The sequence below is a fragment of the Talpa occidentalis genome, unplaced genomic scaffold (assembly GCF_014898055.3).
Source record: "Talpa occidentalis isolate TD23 unplaced genomic scaffold, MPIMG_talOcc4v2.1 talOcc4.14, whole genome shotgun sequence".
In the NCBI taxonomy this organism is placed as follows: Eukaryota; Metazoa; Chordata; class Mammalia; order Eulipotyphla; family Talpidae; genus Talpa; species Talpa occidentalis.
Genome location: NW_023601433.1, coordinates 28,841,191 through 28,857,867, shown reverse-complemented (window position 1 = coordinate 28,857,867; position 16,677 = coordinate 28,841,191). Strand labels below are relative to the sequence as shown.

Sequence of the window (16,677 nt, the reverse complement as noted above, 5' to 3'; positions counted from 1 at the left end):
ATGAGGCAGGATTATTGTCACCCTTTGATTAGGAAACTAAGGAGAAAAGAAACTACCTCCTTCCCTGCCCTTAAGTGAGGCAGAGCAAGGATTAGAATCCAGTGTCTATTAAACTGCGTCCCCCTCCCCCTCAACCCAGGGCTGCCTTGCAAGGAAGCTGCATCCAGAGGCCTTGGGAGGGAACTCCCTGATCGCAAGTTCCAGGAGCCTTTGGTCCTGGTGCCCAGAGAGAAAGTCCATCCTGCCAGGAGATAGGCTGGCCCATGTCTTGGAGGGCCCACAGTACGCAGGGCTGGCTTTTTCTTGTCAGGCCAAGGCCCAGTCACAGAGGATGATTCTGTCCCCTTGGTTCACTGAGGTGTCAGGGCCGGGGGCTTCCAACTCTACAAGAAACCTGAAATTGGGCCTCCCCAGTGGTGCAGTGGTTGAGCGCTGGGTTGCGAAGCTGCCCGCAGCCTCTGCAGCGCCGGTTCGATCCTTGGCCGCTAGGCGAGGGTCCCACATGGCGCGCAGACCTTTCCTGCCGCCCGCTGCTCCCCTCAGCAGTGTACTTCGGTCCTTCTGCCTGCTCTGCTACCCGCTCTGGCTCTGGTGAATTCTCTCACCTTCCCCTGCTTCTGACTGTACCTAGTGCTTGTATAAATAAATAAAATCTTTTAAAGAGGAAGGGGTTTTAGCCTCTACTCAGTGTCTTTTCAGCTGGGTGATTCCAAGTGAGGCTCTGGCCTGTTACCCCAGCTCCAAAGTGGAACTCTCTGCTTAGGTGGCTATTGGGAGAATTACCTCAGAAATGACTTGTGTGACTCTTGCCTGGTGCCTCCAGCACAGTAATAGCCACCTGGTCATGGTATTTCTGTAGGAATGTCCAGGGAGGCACATCTTGTGTGGCCCCCCCTTCCTCCCTTGCCCCAAGAAATATTGAGCACCGTCTGGAGTGGAGTTGCAGCTCCGAGAGCAAATGCGCATGAAGGCAGCTCAGCCAGCATTCATCAGGAAGGCTGGAGGCTCCCAGGCCCAGTCGAGGGTCTGGTCTGCAATTCCCTGTGACCCCACCTTAAATGGCTCATCTTGTAGGGACTCTTGCTCCAAGGCTTTCATTCACTCCACATTCATTCACTTCTTCATTCAGCAAACACTCCTTGGTCCTGCTGTATCCAGGAACCCAGGCTGCTGTCTGGGAAGATGGCCGGATGCGTAGCCGGGCCAGAGGAGCCCAGTGATGGAGCCTGAGAAACCCACTGACTCCAGAGATGTGCAGAGTGTAGCCACCTGCTCCCTGCCCTCACCCCAACAGCCAGGCCCAACAGATGATTTAAATACATCTATCCCCCTTGCAAGAAAACTACAGCTACCTAAGTACAGTGTGCAGACCTAACACCTTCACGTGACTTCATTTTCTGGCCTTTGCCTTGGCAGATCCACATGCAAGGGGAGAGTGGGGGTGCATGGCCCCCCAACCACTGTGACCTCAGGCAGGTACTACCCTTAGACACACCGGGCAAGGACTTGCTCACGCCCACCAGGCACACAGGCAGGATCGTGGGGCAGTGCCGCTGGTGACTGGGACAGTCCTGGGACAACCAGCTTTTCCTGGGTCAGATTTGCTACACCCTCTCTTCCTGAAAGACCCTGAAAAACAGAGGCATGGAAATTGTCTGTTTCCTTTTTTCCGCACCCCAAACCCTCTCTTTAAAAAAAAAAGATGCCATTTTCATAGGTTTGTTTTTTTAAAAAAAAACTGTTTTCTTCTCCAAGTCGGACCCACAGGAGGTTGCCAGGAGCGTCCTGGCTTCTGCACAGGTACACAGAGTGCGGGGAGCAGTCAGCGGGTGGGCCTGTCCTTCCAGCCACTCTGGGGTGGAAGTGCTCCACCCTCAGCCTGGCCCACAGAGCAGCCCCTGTTCCTAGCCCCCCCACAGTCCCCATGCTCAAGAGGCCTCAGAAATGGCTCCTGGCAAAAGCAGAGCTGGCGCTTGGAGGAAGACAAAATGCTGCTGGGACTCAGATTGTCCACAGAATACATTCTAATATCTTATTAGGTATCTGAATCTGTTAGGAAAAAAATTAGAAACTATGTATAAAACTTAAAAATATTCAAGTATCAAAAGGCTATTCAGATCAAAGTTTAAAACAAGCTGTCAGCAAGCTGCAGCTGAGAGGAAACTTACAAAAGTTTACTGAGTTTGTTCAGCAGAGAGCAGGGAATGAAGCCATTAGGGAGGGTGGGTGAGGGGGAAGGGAGAGAGCTGGCAGAGGGCCACAGGCTGGAGGAAGCCAGAGACCAGGCCTTTTAAAGCCAAAGGAGCGCGTGCCTGGCGAGTGGGCAGTTAGGGTGGCAGATGGAGCTGCTCTCTCTCCGGAGAACAAACCATAAAGTGCACAGCCTGGGCTTCCTGGCCTGGTGTCCATCCTGGACATCCACTGGGGCTGCCTTTTGAGGGGGCACATGAACAGCAAAACAAAGCAACGGGGTAGGAGAGGAAGAAGACCCTGTTCTGTACAGAGATCCTTCTATAAAAGAAACAGGAGGTTAAGGGGTCACTCGCGACACAGTGTTGACTTAGCCTTTCACACCCTGTTACTAATGGAGTCAAACTTCTAAGTCAGGAAAATGGAAATGCCCCACCCGCACAGGGAAGGGCTGTGGCCCCCATGGTACGAAGCAGCAGCAGTGTTTATTCAAGACACGATAGTGAGGGAATCTAGTCGTGTTCCCTTCTCCCTGGAGAGGGTGCATCTTGATCCAGTAGAAATCTTTTATACTCTGGTAAATTAAGTTCATAAAAACCACTCCCTTCGCCCGGTCCCCAGCCAGACCACCTGCCAGGCCTGCACACGGCGAAACATGCTGGCTTGGTGCGCCCTCTGGTGGCAATGTCAAAAACCACAGTCTAAGGCCAACAGGGAGGTCGCAGGTGCACCTGTTGGGGGGCCCAGAACTGCCCAGGCCACTTGGCCCTTTGTCTTGGGTAGGTGTCTCTTGGCAGACGGCTGGCCCTGTGCCCAATTACTCCTCCAGAAGGTCTGGTTCCCGCTCTGTGGATGGGCACTTTTCTCCAGGAGGTTTCTAGGTCATTCTGTCAGTCACTTGGACATGGAGTTGGGCCTCTAGACTTCAGTGGAGAATAGGATGCTCTGTCTCTTGCTGTCCGGGGCAGGGATGGCCTCTAGCTGCAGGAAATACAGTAGCACCTGGACCTGCAGGGACAGAGAGAGGAGAAAGGGCGTGCTCAGAAGGTGTGTACACAGGGTTGCAGGCTGGTCTTCCTGGTCAAAGCCCTGGTGAGAGCGACAAGTCCAGTTCACGGTGCTGACGGCCCCTTGTAATGTTGTTACAAGCCTCTCACACAAGGGGTTTGGGTGGAACTGAAAGACCACCAGGCGGAGAAGATCCTGAGAAGCCCAGTAAGGTGCAGAGGGAAGAGCAGCGGCCTTGGCTCTCCTGGCCCTCCTAGGCACTGTCCCTAAGCGAGTTCCTCTCTGAACCTCATCGCTGCCCCCACCTCCAGTCCAATTTGGGTGGGAATGACTGGGATCCAGAATGGGGTGGGCAGCGGCCCCCTCTGCAAGGTTGGGCAGCATGGGCTGGAAGCTGCTGTCTCCTCATACCTGGGACATGACCTCCAGGGACCAGCTGTCGGTCATGGAGATGGGCTGGCTGGGGTTGGCAGGGAGCTTGCTCTCCTTCTCCGAGGGCCTGAGCAGCGTGGGGCCAAAGACTGTGGCAAGGTTGTGCAGGGACATCTTGTTCACCGTCTCCTTTTCTGCCACCCTGCGAAGGACCAAGTAGAGGATGCTGTTTGGACACCGCCCTCAGTAGTGAATGTGCATGAGAGCCCCCACCTATGCTGAAAGGAAACCCACTCCTGGTTCTTCTGGGTTTCTGAGGGCCCAGGATAAAGAGCACTGAGGCCAGCAGGTAGCTGGACTAGCTCTAAGTCATGACTGGGTTGGGGCTGTCTGAGTTCACTGAGGGCTTTAGCCAAAGCACCTCACGCTTCACGTAAGGCAGAGAAGGAGGCTGGCAATGGTGCCCATACCCACAGGGTAACTGCAGCCAGGGTGGGCAGAAAAGGCCCTAGGTGCTAGGGAGGCTGACAGAGCCAGCAGCGTATAGGAGGAGGGACCCCCCAGGAAGGGCTGAGGCTACCTTTTCAGATGGTCCAGAAGGAAGAGGAAGGTCACCAGGTTGGCCTCTGGGAGCGACAGCAGCAAGTTAAGCATGCAGCTCTCCTTTGCAACAGGGTCTGAAAGAGCTACAGAAAGGGGGTGTTACTTTTCAGGGTCATACCATAGGCTGGAGGCCTCTCCAGAGTCTGGAGAATACCAGAATACCATGTCAAAGAGGACACAGTTAGGGCTCGCCGATGCCCTGGGTCACACAACACTGGTGCTGGTGTGCTCCAGGGAGGCGGACTGCAGCCTAGAGAGCCTCCACAGCATGTGCACGGCCGCTTTACCCTCTGGTGTCTCTGGAGAGACAGGCACAGCGGGTATTCCTTTGGGGATGGGACTTCCATGGCTGGTTTAATTCTCAGTCCCTGCAGATTCTGGGGCTGAAATGCAGGCCATGGACAAGGGGGCATAACTTTCCTCCCCTGCCTCACCACTGACGCCCCCCCACCCACCTCCAAGACACCAGGAGAGGTGGGGAGACACCTCACAGACTCACCGATGCCCTCTGTGAAGCTGGGGTAGAACTCATCAGTGAAAAGAGGCTCAGGCAGCTCTCGGAAGTACAATTTCAAGGTCCCAGCAATGGCATTGACATCCATCTCACTCATCATCACTGACACGTCCTTGTTATCTGGAAAGAGCACAGAAATGAGGCATGGCCTATTTAGGGACCCCTAACTGGGTTCCACTCTCCTGTCTAAGCTAAACACAATCTGCACCAACCACTTTTTAGGTTCCTCCTTTTTGGTAGTTGATCTCACTCGTCCTTACCATCCTCCCCAGATGTCTTCCCCACACCTCCCTTCCTGTGCAAGGCTGTGGAGGCTGTGGGCAGAGGACAGACAGGGAGCCTGAGCAGAAGGCAGCTCTACCCCACAGTGGTGGAACAGCCACCAGCGAATCTGAGAACAGGAAGCCACCTGAAACTACTGGTTCCATTTCTGTATTTGAGCCAGCACCTTTCCTTCAGGGTCAGGTGGCCATTGGCCCTTGGCACCACAGGCCAGACCCACACTGGTCACCTGGAGGGAGCTGCAACTGTGGCAGGATCCACCTAGGGCTACTTGGCCTTCCAGGCTCCAAGCCAGGGAGGGAGAAGCAGTCAGGCACAAAGGCCCTGCCACCTTCCATCTTGAGGGTTCTCTGGGGTCTCAGTGTCCTCATCTGGCATTGGGGCAGTCCTGCTGACTTCACAGCGTGTGAGGGCCAGGGAGTTGGGGACCCGTAACACCAGCCAGCAGGTGCTGGTTCACCTCAAAACCCTTTGCTCTGCTTCAGCCTCAGAGTGGACAGGGTGGTCAGCCCTCACTGACCCTTGGGTTTCGGTCGACACCTCTTTTCTCCAAGCGAACAGGCTAAGTCCCCAGTGTATGGCTGTCTTCAGCCCAACTCAGTAAGAACCACACATGCATGGTTAGGATGGGTAAAGAAGTGGCTTCTGCAGAATCTCCTCTCATACCCCCACATCTTTTCATTTAAAAAATAAGGCAGTAAATGAAGAAAAGGTGTAAAGCATGACATCACAGGCATGGGCCACAGAGGGGGCACCACACCTACACCTTGAAGGGGACACACCCCAGCACTACCCTGAAAGACCTGGCTGACACTCACTGACGTCAAAGGCCGCCTTCAGGGCCTGGATGTCCGTGGCCACTCCGGACACGCGGTAGATACCCACTTCCTCCATGCCCCGCCGCTCGATCTCTTCCACGCACTGTCGCACGATGTAGGGCACCTTGGACCTCTCCCTCCTGCAGGGAAGAGGAAACACACTCAAGGCCTGGCAGTTCAGGCTGGGGCCCTGGGGACAGCAGGCAGTCCTTGGGGATGGGCAGAGGCCTTCCAGGATGGCCTTAGTTCTCACTGGCCCCTCCACGCATCACCTGCCTGCACACCTGGACACCTGGAAGGGGGGATAATGCGCCTGAGTCTGTGTGCACACAGGTCTTCTGTGCATTTTCCCTCCAATCTACAAGCTCATGATGATCAGTGCTGTATCTTAATTGGGCGTTCCCTCGAGCCCCAAGTAGCAGGGAGCCCCAAGTTGTACATGTTCTTTTCAAGAAGGTCAAGAGGTTTCTGGGAGGAAGGGTCTGTGTCCCCGAAAACTGCCCTCAACTCAACACAGAGGCTTGACCTGTAACAAAGGACTGTGGCTGCCACATTCAGCAGGATGCCTGATCACGATAAATGCCAAGAGAGGAAAGAAAACCCCACCACTGTGTGCTTTCGGGACTTGTGCGGGAGCCGCCACCCATGGAAAGGGACAAGGACAATTCTGAGTTGGTTAATGGGAACAAGCTTTGCAGTGAACACAGAGACAGCGACACACGCACAGAGTCCTGAGCAGTGACTGTGCTGCGGACGAGAGGGGAGACCCAAACCCACTCTTCCTCCAGGAACACTGTAGCGGGGGCGGGGGGGTGTAGGTGGGTGGGGTAGGAACATAACGCAGAGGCCCAAATGCCCAGTCACTCACTTGGTCACCACGGCAATCTTGACGCCGAAGACCCCTGTCTGTTTCCGGGAAGGCATTCTCTTCAAGCTGAACTCCCTGCTGGTGAACTTGACTGAGAGTTTCACTTCAATCTGAAGGAGAAAAACGGAGCAGGGTCCCTTCACCTTCCTGGTCCTCACCGTCTGAGTTCCCAGGGGCCCCCAGGTCTCGGAAAATCTTTCAAACCCACCACCCTCACCCGCATACCCCCTAGTAAGTAAGCCAAGTGCCAGCGCAGGGTGGCTCCACCCAAGCCGGCAAGAGCTTGGATGGTTAGGATGAGTTAAGGACCAGCTTCTGCAGAACACTCCCTCCCCCCGCCAAACACCACTGCTTCTCTTTCTTAACAATAATAAACTTGGGAAAAAGTAAAATGAATAATACAACAAAAAGCCATGATTTATCTATCAAATATTAATATTCAGCCCAGACCATTTTTGGTGGGTGGTAGTGTTTTTTTTTTTTTTTTTTAAGGCCTACAGACCCCAGACTGATTGGGGTCTCAGTTTCTATGGGCAGACCCCGGGGTTGAGACCCAGGTGCTACTAGGTCAGCCCCCAAGTTGACTCCAGGCACATGGCGATTCTGCTCCAAGGGTCTCTCCCTGTTCCAGTCACACTCCCTGTCAGATACCAGGCCAGGCTTAGCCTCCTTCTGACTGTTTGGGACAGAATCAGGGCCACCATCAGCTTCTGGAATCTGGTACATACCCCGTTCATGGCGATGACAGTGCGCTGCCAGTCTCTGTCCTGCAGGGCCTGGGGGTCCAGCTGAAAGGAGGGATCATGGTTATCAGAGGCCCTATGGGCAACAGCTGTTTCTCCACATCTAAGTTGTAATCACAACCAGACTCATGAGGCCCAGGTGTCCAGGGAGAAAAGAGGGCTTGCTAGAGACCCCTGGAAGCTTAGAGTTTGCTCTCAAGACCTTTGTGGCCTGGGGCTCAGGCTCACCCTGGATATGCATCAGTGACATTTCAGGGACACTGCATTCTGCTCTCCCCTCTGTCCCAATCCTGATGGAAACTAAAGTCTGTGGTGGCAATCCAGGAGCTAGAAGCCACCTGCTTGCTTCTTGTCACCAACCATCACAGGTGCTTCATGCGGCTCAGTGGAGGCTAAGCAGTTGGTTTACATGACACTTTGGTTAGTTCAATTTCAGTATCAACTTCCTGAGGGCATGGCATCCAAGACTATGAGCTGAGACACCTTAGTTGCCTCCAGCCGAGTCGGTCCTGTGCTTTAGGATCAGGTCCAGAAGGACCCAGAGCCTGGCCCCAAATCACACAGTTGGAAGAAGCCCCTCTGCAGTCCCTGCCCCCACCCCAGTACCATTCTGCAGGACCATGCTGTTTGTCACCTAACAGTCCGTGCTGTTATAAGACACCCCAATCTTTGTGGTCAATCCGCATGCCCCCCATCCACGAAGGCTCCACCTCCCACCTTTGGGAAGCACATGCTCCACGCCAGCATGCTAGCACAGATGATTGGGGAGATCTTGTTAGAAAGATGCCTCCCTGGCTTTCAACAGGAGAGTCAGACTAGCAACTCAAGGTGGGACCTGGGGTTCACATAGCTGGAACCTCCCAAGTGATGATGATGTGAAGCTGGGTGAAGTGTCAGTCTGACATATGACCTGATGGTCCTCATAAAGGACCTTGGGGTGTCATTACTTGCTGTGGATGATGGTTCAAATCTGCTGCTGGCGAGTCACTTAAGAGCAGGCACCTTGCCTCAGGATTCCTGCACACATGTGCACACAAACATGTACACACACACTGTACTAAGCATAGTGCCAGCTCCAGAGGGGCACTCGGGACAGACATCTCACATTTACCCATTCAAGGGGACGGAGAGCCAAGAGCCACCTGGGCTGTGTTCAGGTGAGGAAAACAAGGCCCAGCTGCATCTGCCTTGCAGGTAAGTGTACCCGGGCCTGTCCCCCACACCTATTCAGCACAGAAGGCTCAGCACAGGCACATGTGGGGGACGGCCCATCTCCCCTCTGCTTCTAGGCCATATTGGTCAACATTCCAAGGTTCTGAAATACACAGCCAGATTGACACAGAAAAACAAAAGATGGCAGAGTGTCTTCCTCCGGGACTGTGTGGTCACGGGCTCTCACTCTGCATCTGTCCAGGAGGCTTTTAGGGGCAATCCTCTCGGGCCACAGGGACCTCTACCACTGAGGGGCAAGGCCTGTGAGCAGGGACCAGGCAGTCCCCAACTACAGAGAAAAAGACAGCACCCAAATGGCACATCCCCTTCAAGTGAACCCCAGAGGTAACTGCCTCACAGCGGGGGGGGGGGGATGGGGGTGGGGGACTGGCAGGTAAGGAAGAGGCAGGGAAGGAGTACACTGCTGGTCTGTTACCCCCAACTCTTCCCATGTCCTGGTCACCCCAGGAAGGGAGGCAGCAGGGGGCCATTCCTCCTGCCCCCAGGGGAAGGGAGAGTTTACTGTCCACCACTGGGAGAGGCAAAAAAGGAAAATACAAGCAGGTTTTGCAGGACACACCCTAACCCGTCTTCCCTGCAGAGCCCAGAACTGGCAGACACATCTGACAAGCAGCAGGACAGAGAGAGGCATCTCTGGCTCAGATGACTGAGCCATCCAGGCCACAAGACCCCTAGCGCACCCACCCAGGGAAAGCACAGCACACCTGCCGCCCACCTTGCCCTTGCGCATGAGGTTTCGAATGTGGGTCCACAGGGCAGAGCTGTGAACACACAGGTGCTTTTCGGCAGAGCCCACCCGGCTCCGGCGCGGTCGGCTGGGGTGGAGGTACCGAAGGAGGCCCAGCAGAGCAGCAGGGGAGAACGGTGTCTCTCGCATCCTCAGGCCTGATGCTCTCAGAGGCTGCAGCAGCTGGACGGGAGCACAGATGGACAGGAGCACGGCTGCACAGTGAGCTCCCGGCCTCCGCTGCCTTTTAATCAGCCTTTGCAGGAAGCCCCACCCCCGTAGTCTGGCTCACCAAGGTCAAAGCTTTTGTCATCCCTGGGTTCTGGTTTTTTGTCTATGTATGGAAAAACCACCCCCGCACCCCCCCACCCCCACCAGAGGCCTATTGGTTACGGGAATTGCAACATGTCATGGTTTTTCTCCAGAAAAATCAAACTTCCTTCTCTAGTGGCCAGTTTCCTGTGGGTGCATTTGGAGATACTGACTAACACATGTCTGCCAGGTCAATCTACTTCATGGCTGGATGTGCTCTGTTGACCACCCCCCACCCAGGCCCACATCACTTTAGCTGGTCACCCCAATAATGCCATGTACTGCCTTGATGGATAAACTTAGGGCAAAGAACAGCCCTCAGCCCCCATCCCTAAGAGCATAGCAGGCCCAGTGATGAGGAGGCTCAGCCCACCATCCACCCCTAGTACTGCTGTCCAGCCCACTGTCACTAGCCCGAGGGGCTGTGGCATGTACTGGCCCCCATGTGCCATGGGGGCTCCTCATTGGGCTCCCCAACCTTCAAAGCAGCCTCAGGACAGTTGTCCAGTGAGAAAGGCCATCCCCATGCTGGCAGAGTGCCAAAGAACACAGTGTGCAAGCAGAGCGGAAGCAGGAGGAAGAATAACACTACCATGAGGCCCTCGGCTCAGCCCGGCCCCATTCACGGTCAGCTCACTCTCTCATGTGACTATTTAAAGCACCAGAGAAGTAAACAAGTGAGGGACCTGGCTTTGGAAAAACAGATGACAGGGAAAGGACCAGGAAATGGCAGTAGAGGGGAAACCTGAGAGTACTTGGGATGCCCATTAGGGTCCCCTGGAGGTCTTGAGGCTGAGGATGCTACTCAGAGATGGGAACTCAGCCAGGGCAGACTCTCATTTTTCTGAGGAAAAAGGTCTAGGCCCCTGCTTTTTCCTCCCATAATTGGGCAAGGTAAGGGCCTTGTGGGCAGGTGGTTTGGTGAGGGTGCCCCACGGTCTGCCTAGAAACCAGCCTTTGGTGTCCACTCTTGGGCGGGACTAGTGAGGGGGAAGGGCAAAGCCCAAGTGGGACAGGTGCTGAGAGCTGCCCTGAGTGACCTGGGTGAGGACCTGGCATTGTCCTGCCTGCACTGGAGCAGGCATGACTGGTGGATCACCAATGGACAACCATAGGGCATTCTCTTACCCACCCTTGGCTGGAGGTTGGGACAGAATTAAATTGTCCAAGGTAGGAAATACCTGTTCCCTCCTCCCTTGCCTCTTGTTGACTGCAGTTTCTTCCAAGCCTACTGTCAGCACCCAGGATGGTTCCTTAGGCTTCTGCAGTTCTCCTGACTGAGCTCCACCTGTTAGCACCATAACCTACTCCCTGGAGTGGGTCTTCATTCTAGAAGATGACCCAAGAATCTCCCAGAGGGAGAAATTGGAGTCCCACTATTGTCTCCTTTTATTACTACAGTCTGTTCTCGTGAGCCCTGCCATCTCTCTCTTTAATTCCATATGCCCTGGTAATGAGTGCTGGCAAGGGTATAGAGGAATGAGAACTGGGGCAGTGGGGCAGTGAATGGGGCCATCATGCTGGAAAGCAGGACAGCTCCTTGCAGTGAAAACTGGCTGCACGGTCCAGCGTTCCACTTCCAGGTATCCACACAGGAAGAATGAAAACACCCAGCCACACGAAGTTCACACAGCAGAGTGAACCCTAACAGACCTGAGCTGGAAACAGCTCAGAGTCCACGATCTGAGGAACACACACAACTTGGAATGTGAATACACACGATGGAATCTAACTCAGCCATACAAAGGTCATCCCTAGATGATGTGAATGACCCTTAACAACATCACGCTAAGTGGAAAAGTCAGTTGCAAAAGACAAATGGTGAGGTGAGTGGGTAAAGCTATAGGCAGCCTAGGGCTGGGGGTGGGGAGAGGGTGACCGTAATTGGAAAGAGGAAATCGTCTGGCAGTGATACAAATATTCTAAAATCAGACTTGTTGATAAATAAAAGTCTACATTTAGAATAAAGTCTGCCTTGCCCTTTCAACAAGTGTGACGAATAATTATGGAGTCCACATCCTCTGCTCCGCCCCACCTCCTGTCTGGCGCCAGCAGGAAGAACACCAGGGAGGGCGCTGGCAAGGAGCAGGGGTCATGGGTCCACTCAAGAGACACCCCTCACAAGCCCCTCACAGCCTACTGCTCCTCTCTACATGACAGAGAAGGGGGCTCGCCTGTTACCCCTGGACTGTCGCAGAGCACTGTGGTAAAAGAAGTATTTTGTTAACTATCACTCATAGTGCTCAAACATAATGTTTGAAGACTTCAACCTTGAGATTTAACAAAAAAGCATAGGTTTAAAAGGTAATTTGTGATAATCTGATGACTTCCTCCTGATATTGTTAAATGGGTTTAACTTAAAGAAAAATAAACATAGGTTTTTAAAAAGTTTGTTACATCAGTAGTATTGGGGCAAAGAATTTCCCGACAGGGTTTGATTCAATGAAAGACAACAGCGAGTATTGTCTCCTTCTTTTCCTCGGAGGGTCCCTCTGCCCTGTCCCTACCCCCCAGGAACCCAATGACACTGCTCACAGGCCCTGAATTCAGATCCCACCAGGCCTGGGAATCCAGTGGAGGAAGATTCAGATGATCTGAATCAAAAGATTGGTGGAATATGAGCCTCCCTAGCCTTGTCTGATGGGCAAAAAAGATGCTGGCACCTAGTCTGCTGGCGCCCTCAGCTGGGCTCACCATGGGGCTGCATAACGCAGTTCAGAGGCTGGGTGCGTTGAAGGAAGCACAGGTGCAAACACAGAGAGAAAGAGGGAGGGGGAGCAGGGCGGCAGCCGAAATAGAGGTGAAGAATGATAGGTATGACCGTCCTGAAACACTGTCAATGACTGTCAATGAAGATAGCTATGACTGTCACTGAAACACTCAATTCTCAGAGGGGTCCAGCACAAGGGTGCCCACAGAACAGCAAAATTTGAACACCGCCTCAGCATCCACCATCAGGGTCCATGTGGCTGACCACTCTGTGGGATTCCCCATAAAACCAAGAGGGTGAACGATATCTACATGGGAACAAGTGGTCAGATCTCATGAATGCCCCAGGGAGTCAGAGGCTGTTAAAAGGGTTTTACTTTAAAAAATATAGTTAAAAAAGAAAGTTTGTTAGAGTCCGTGGTATTATGCCAAGGAGATTCCTGATAAGGTTTGAGTCAATGAAATTTGACGGCAAGTATCAGTTCTTTTCCTGTCCTCCCCAACACCACGGGGAGTAGCTGGCACGCAACATGGGCACACAACTTCCAAATTTGTGATGGACACGTGTCTAACACAGTGGGACCCTCACCAAGCTCACATAGGGTAACCCTGGTGGAGGGAGGAACCTGGTCAAACACAGACCCCTGATCAGGACCCCAGAAGTGGGACAACTAATACAATCTGGCCTGTGTTTCTGTCCTGATCCAAGACCTTACAACGGTCCTGATGGAGCATGGGGTTGATGGGGAGCAAAGAGGAACCCTTTCTTTCTCACCCAAGATCTAAGCCACAGGCAGGATTCTGGTTCAGGACATTAGCTTGGATAGGTGTGGTCTTCCTAGACCATCCCTGGCGGAGAGAGGGGCTGGAAATCCTACCTTCCCTATACCGGCTAAGGCCGGTACCCCAGGAACACCCCAAGCCTAGTGGACTCACTGGAGCATGGACCTGGCTCCCCTAGGAAAATACACAGCCTGGGGATTTCATGAGCTTCCTCCTCTCTCTGTGTCTTTGTAGGGCTGGGGGTCACTTCCCCCTTTCTCCCCGCTCCCCCAGTCTACTGGCTGGTGTTGGTAGGCAGGTGTCCAGGCACAGGGGTCCCCAAAAGGCCTGTACCACTGGGCTCCCAAACAAGCTCCCAAGTTGGGAAAACAGGCAGCAAGTACTCCTGAGTTGCTGACCAGCCCAGCAGCGTATGGAGGTCTGACAACGAGCATGACAGGGGCCTCGCCAGCAAAGGTAACGAATTACTCAGAGAAGAGTCACCTCTCCTCACCCCCCATTATTCCTGTTCCTCAGAACTTCACCACAAAAGGATTTTCACTTCCTGCTCTCAGGGAAGGGAGGTGGGGCTTCCTGGAGAGCCCTGTCCTCCCACAGCTTCTGGAACTCCAAACCCACACCCACTGGAGGCCTCCTCTGAGGACGTCGGCGTGGGTGGGAGGGTACAAAGGTGAGGGGTGAACACTGTACATTACCAGGGCAGGTTGGGAAGAACCCACCTGGTGGATCTGACAGGATGCCCTGTAAAAAAGTAGGTACCAGGGTTTTCTCGAAATAGGGTGCAGAGTGGTGCGGGTAGGGTTGCAGGTGATTCTTGTCTGCCAAGAATGCAACAGCTGGTGGTGGGGAGCTTCCAAGCACTGGGACAACTTGCAGACGGTTTTCCCTGAGGGCCTGGGGACTCTCACTGGTCTTGTATGGGCAATTTTCTTGGCCTACCAGGGACATTTCTGTCAACTCTTAGGGGAGTATCTATGGTGCCCCATTTAGAAACCTGGGTCTAACCCAGAGAGGTAACTTCAAGCACTGAGACACAGTGTTTTTCCAAGAAGAGGTAGCCTCCTAACTGCCCACTTAGCATATGGTGCCACCTAACCTTGAGGAGCTGAGGACCCAGCTGGAAAAATAAGTCGGTGGACAAGATGGGGGTAAGACAGACACTCAGTCCAGTGGAAGGGAAGGAAAGGACCCATGAAGACACCAGCCTAGGTCTCCCAGAGAGGATCTTTCAGAGCCGGGTCTGCCTCACTGTGAAAGCCCAGTGGCATGGCCCCTGTCCCCGCTGAAGTCAGGCCAACTCAGTGTCCTTGAATTAAACAAGAAAAGAACACAGACAATCTGGAGGTGGTGTGAGCAGGTCCAGAGCCTGAAAATGTCTCTGCAGGGGGTAGAGAAGGCGCAGGCTCACCTGGATCTGGCCCTTCCCCATGATCCTGTCTGTGTTCTCGCCGTCCTCCTTGGGGATCTTCATTTTGTTGTAACACTTTTCATAGCACAATATCCTTAAGGTCTGAGAGCCTTCCAGCTCGATCTCAAATTCCTGCAGCCCCAAGAAAGAAGGAAAATTTCCTATTCACAGATGGGTCCAAGTGCATGTTGTTCAGCGTAGCAGTCAGACGGGGCCTCTGAACCTTGACTCCTCAACAGACAGCTTCCCAGCTGCCCCGGGGGAACCGTGCCTCAAGACCTTCCTCAATTTAGTCCTGGAACACAGACCCTCAGAAGCTACCTACTCAGCATCACATCATGGTCCAGCCTGGAAGCTTCCTGAAACCGCAAATGCCTTGCAAACCTAACCCAAACTCATTAAGTCAGTCTCTCAAAGGCCAGACTCCATACCACCCATATCAGAATTCAGGGGTGTGGGCTGCACATGCAGATGTTCTATGGACTTTGGGTGATAACCGTCCATGTAACTGGTGCGCTGACAGACGGGCATCTTGTAGAATGCGGAGGCAGTTTAACTGTGAACCTAAAATTGCTATTAAAAAATTCTATGTGGAAGAAAAAAAATTCGATGCAGGGAGGTGACAGGAGAGAGACCTAAGAGAATATAACTGCTCCTGTAGACTTTCGGGTGGTCTGCTGTGGGGTGTGGGGTTAACCTTCTCCTCCATCAACCCTATGCTTTCTTCAGCAAACCTGCGTTCCACATCAATGCCTTTGCAACTGGCTCTTAGTGAGGAAACAGAGGAAGGTGAAGGGGAAAAAGGCGAAATATTTCTTAATCTAGGAGCAGGTGGGGTATGGGGCAGGTGAGACCTTGGATAATCTGTATCACAAGCAGGGTGACTGCCAGTTGACCTGTTGCTCCAGAACCTCTGTGGCTTGGTCCCTCGCTCATACCTGGCATCTTGGCAGAGTGTCTAGAATTCCTTACTTGTTGCTCCTGCCGGGTCATACCCTCTCATTCCCTGCAAAGCCTTCTTCAATGGATCCCATTTGGCTCTGCTCCCCACTTGTTTCAGCAGGCAGCCCGTTCTGCAGGGACGCCCAGAACTGAAAGACCAGGTGAGTCTACTGACTTCCCGCACCCCAGTCCAGCAAGTGTCACGGTCAGGCAGCGGATGCTGAAGAGACCTGGTTCCAGCCCCACAGCTCCACTAGCCATACCACTGGGGTGTCTGCTTCCCCGCCACAGCCAGGCTTCCTGCACCCACATCCTCAAGCAGGAGGTGCTTCAAAGGCCACAGGGGCTCTGGAAGCTGGGGAATGACATCTCTCGCAGATCTCGGGACTTCCTTAATACTTGCTCTCTGCAATCACCCCCATCCACAAAGGCTCAAGCAGCAGGGGAAGCAGGTTCTGCAGCAGCTCTCCAAGGTGGGGAAAAATAGCAGCAAAGAACATAGACTCAGCGCCCTGGGAAAAGCAAACAGGGCTCTTCAGCCCAGGAAGTCCCCATCGCAGTGCCAAGGGCAGAGCCTCAAGCTTCCAGATCCTGACAGGGTCAGGCCCAGCTCATTCCAACCTCGAAAGGAAAAAGACACTATGGAAACCTACCAAGTAAACACTCAGTAGTAACAAAGGCAGGACAGAAAGCCCTTATAAGTTCTTTTTCCAAACACTTCTCCAGCAAAATAGGCAGTTTCTGTGTGTGTGTGTGTGTGTGTGTGTGTGTGTGTGTGTGTGTGTGTGTAAGAGTCTGAGGAACACAAAAATAAAATCTCTTGGACACATCACTCCCCGCCCCCGCCTCTGCCCCGCCCCCAGGAGATTCCCGGAATGTTGGTGGAGTTCCCTTGCGGGTAGCTTTAGGGTCTGAAGCTTCAGGGTTCAGACTGTCTGTGGAAAATATCCAGGGTGGCCGGGGCCAGCACAGCAGAAGTAGTGCCTCACCTCGTTCCAGTTTGGCTCTGCAGTGTCCCTGTAGACTCGTGTCTTGGCTTTATTCACAAAATACCCAAAGGAATCCACCTCCAGAGTGCAGTACAAATCTGCGGGGGAGGGCAACAATGGGGGAGGGGCAACGACAGAGGGTGACAGATGACTTCAGATACCACATTATCCATAAG

General features: G+C 53.5%; 1 protein-coding gene across 1 annotated transcript in view; it reads right to left on the bottom strand.

The window, feature by feature from the left end:
* Positions 1 to 538: 538 nt before the first annotated feature.
* BCR (BCR activator of RhoGEF and GTPase) overlaps positions 539 to 16,677 on the bottom strand; it is a 110,477-nt gene continuing 94,338 nt past the window's right edge. Inside the window, exons 15-23 of the mRNA XM_037510248.2 lie at positions 16,502 to 16,599; positions 14,571 to 14,702; positions 7,384 to 7,443; positions 6,656 to 6,765; positions 5,788 to 5,927; positions 4,673 to 4,807; positions 4,151 to 4,256; positions 3,610 to 3,772; positions 539 to 3,198 (exon numbers count right to left, since the gene is read on the bottom strand). Coding sequence (XP_037366145.1) covers positions 3,109 to 3,198; positions 3,610 to 3,772; positions 4,151 to 4,256; positions 4,673 to 4,807; positions 5,788 to 5,927; positions 6,656 to 6,765; positions 7,384 to 7,443; positions 14,571 to 14,702; positions 16,502 to 16,599 — 1,034 coding nt within the window. The 3' untranslated portion in view covers positions 539 to 3,108. The remainder of the gene's footprint in view (positions 3,199 to 3,609; positions 3,773 to 4,150; positions 4,257 to 4,672; positions 4,808 to 5,787; positions 5,928 to 6,655; positions 6,766 to 7,383; positions 7,444 to 14,570; positions 14,703 to 16,501; positions 16,600 to 16,677) is intronic.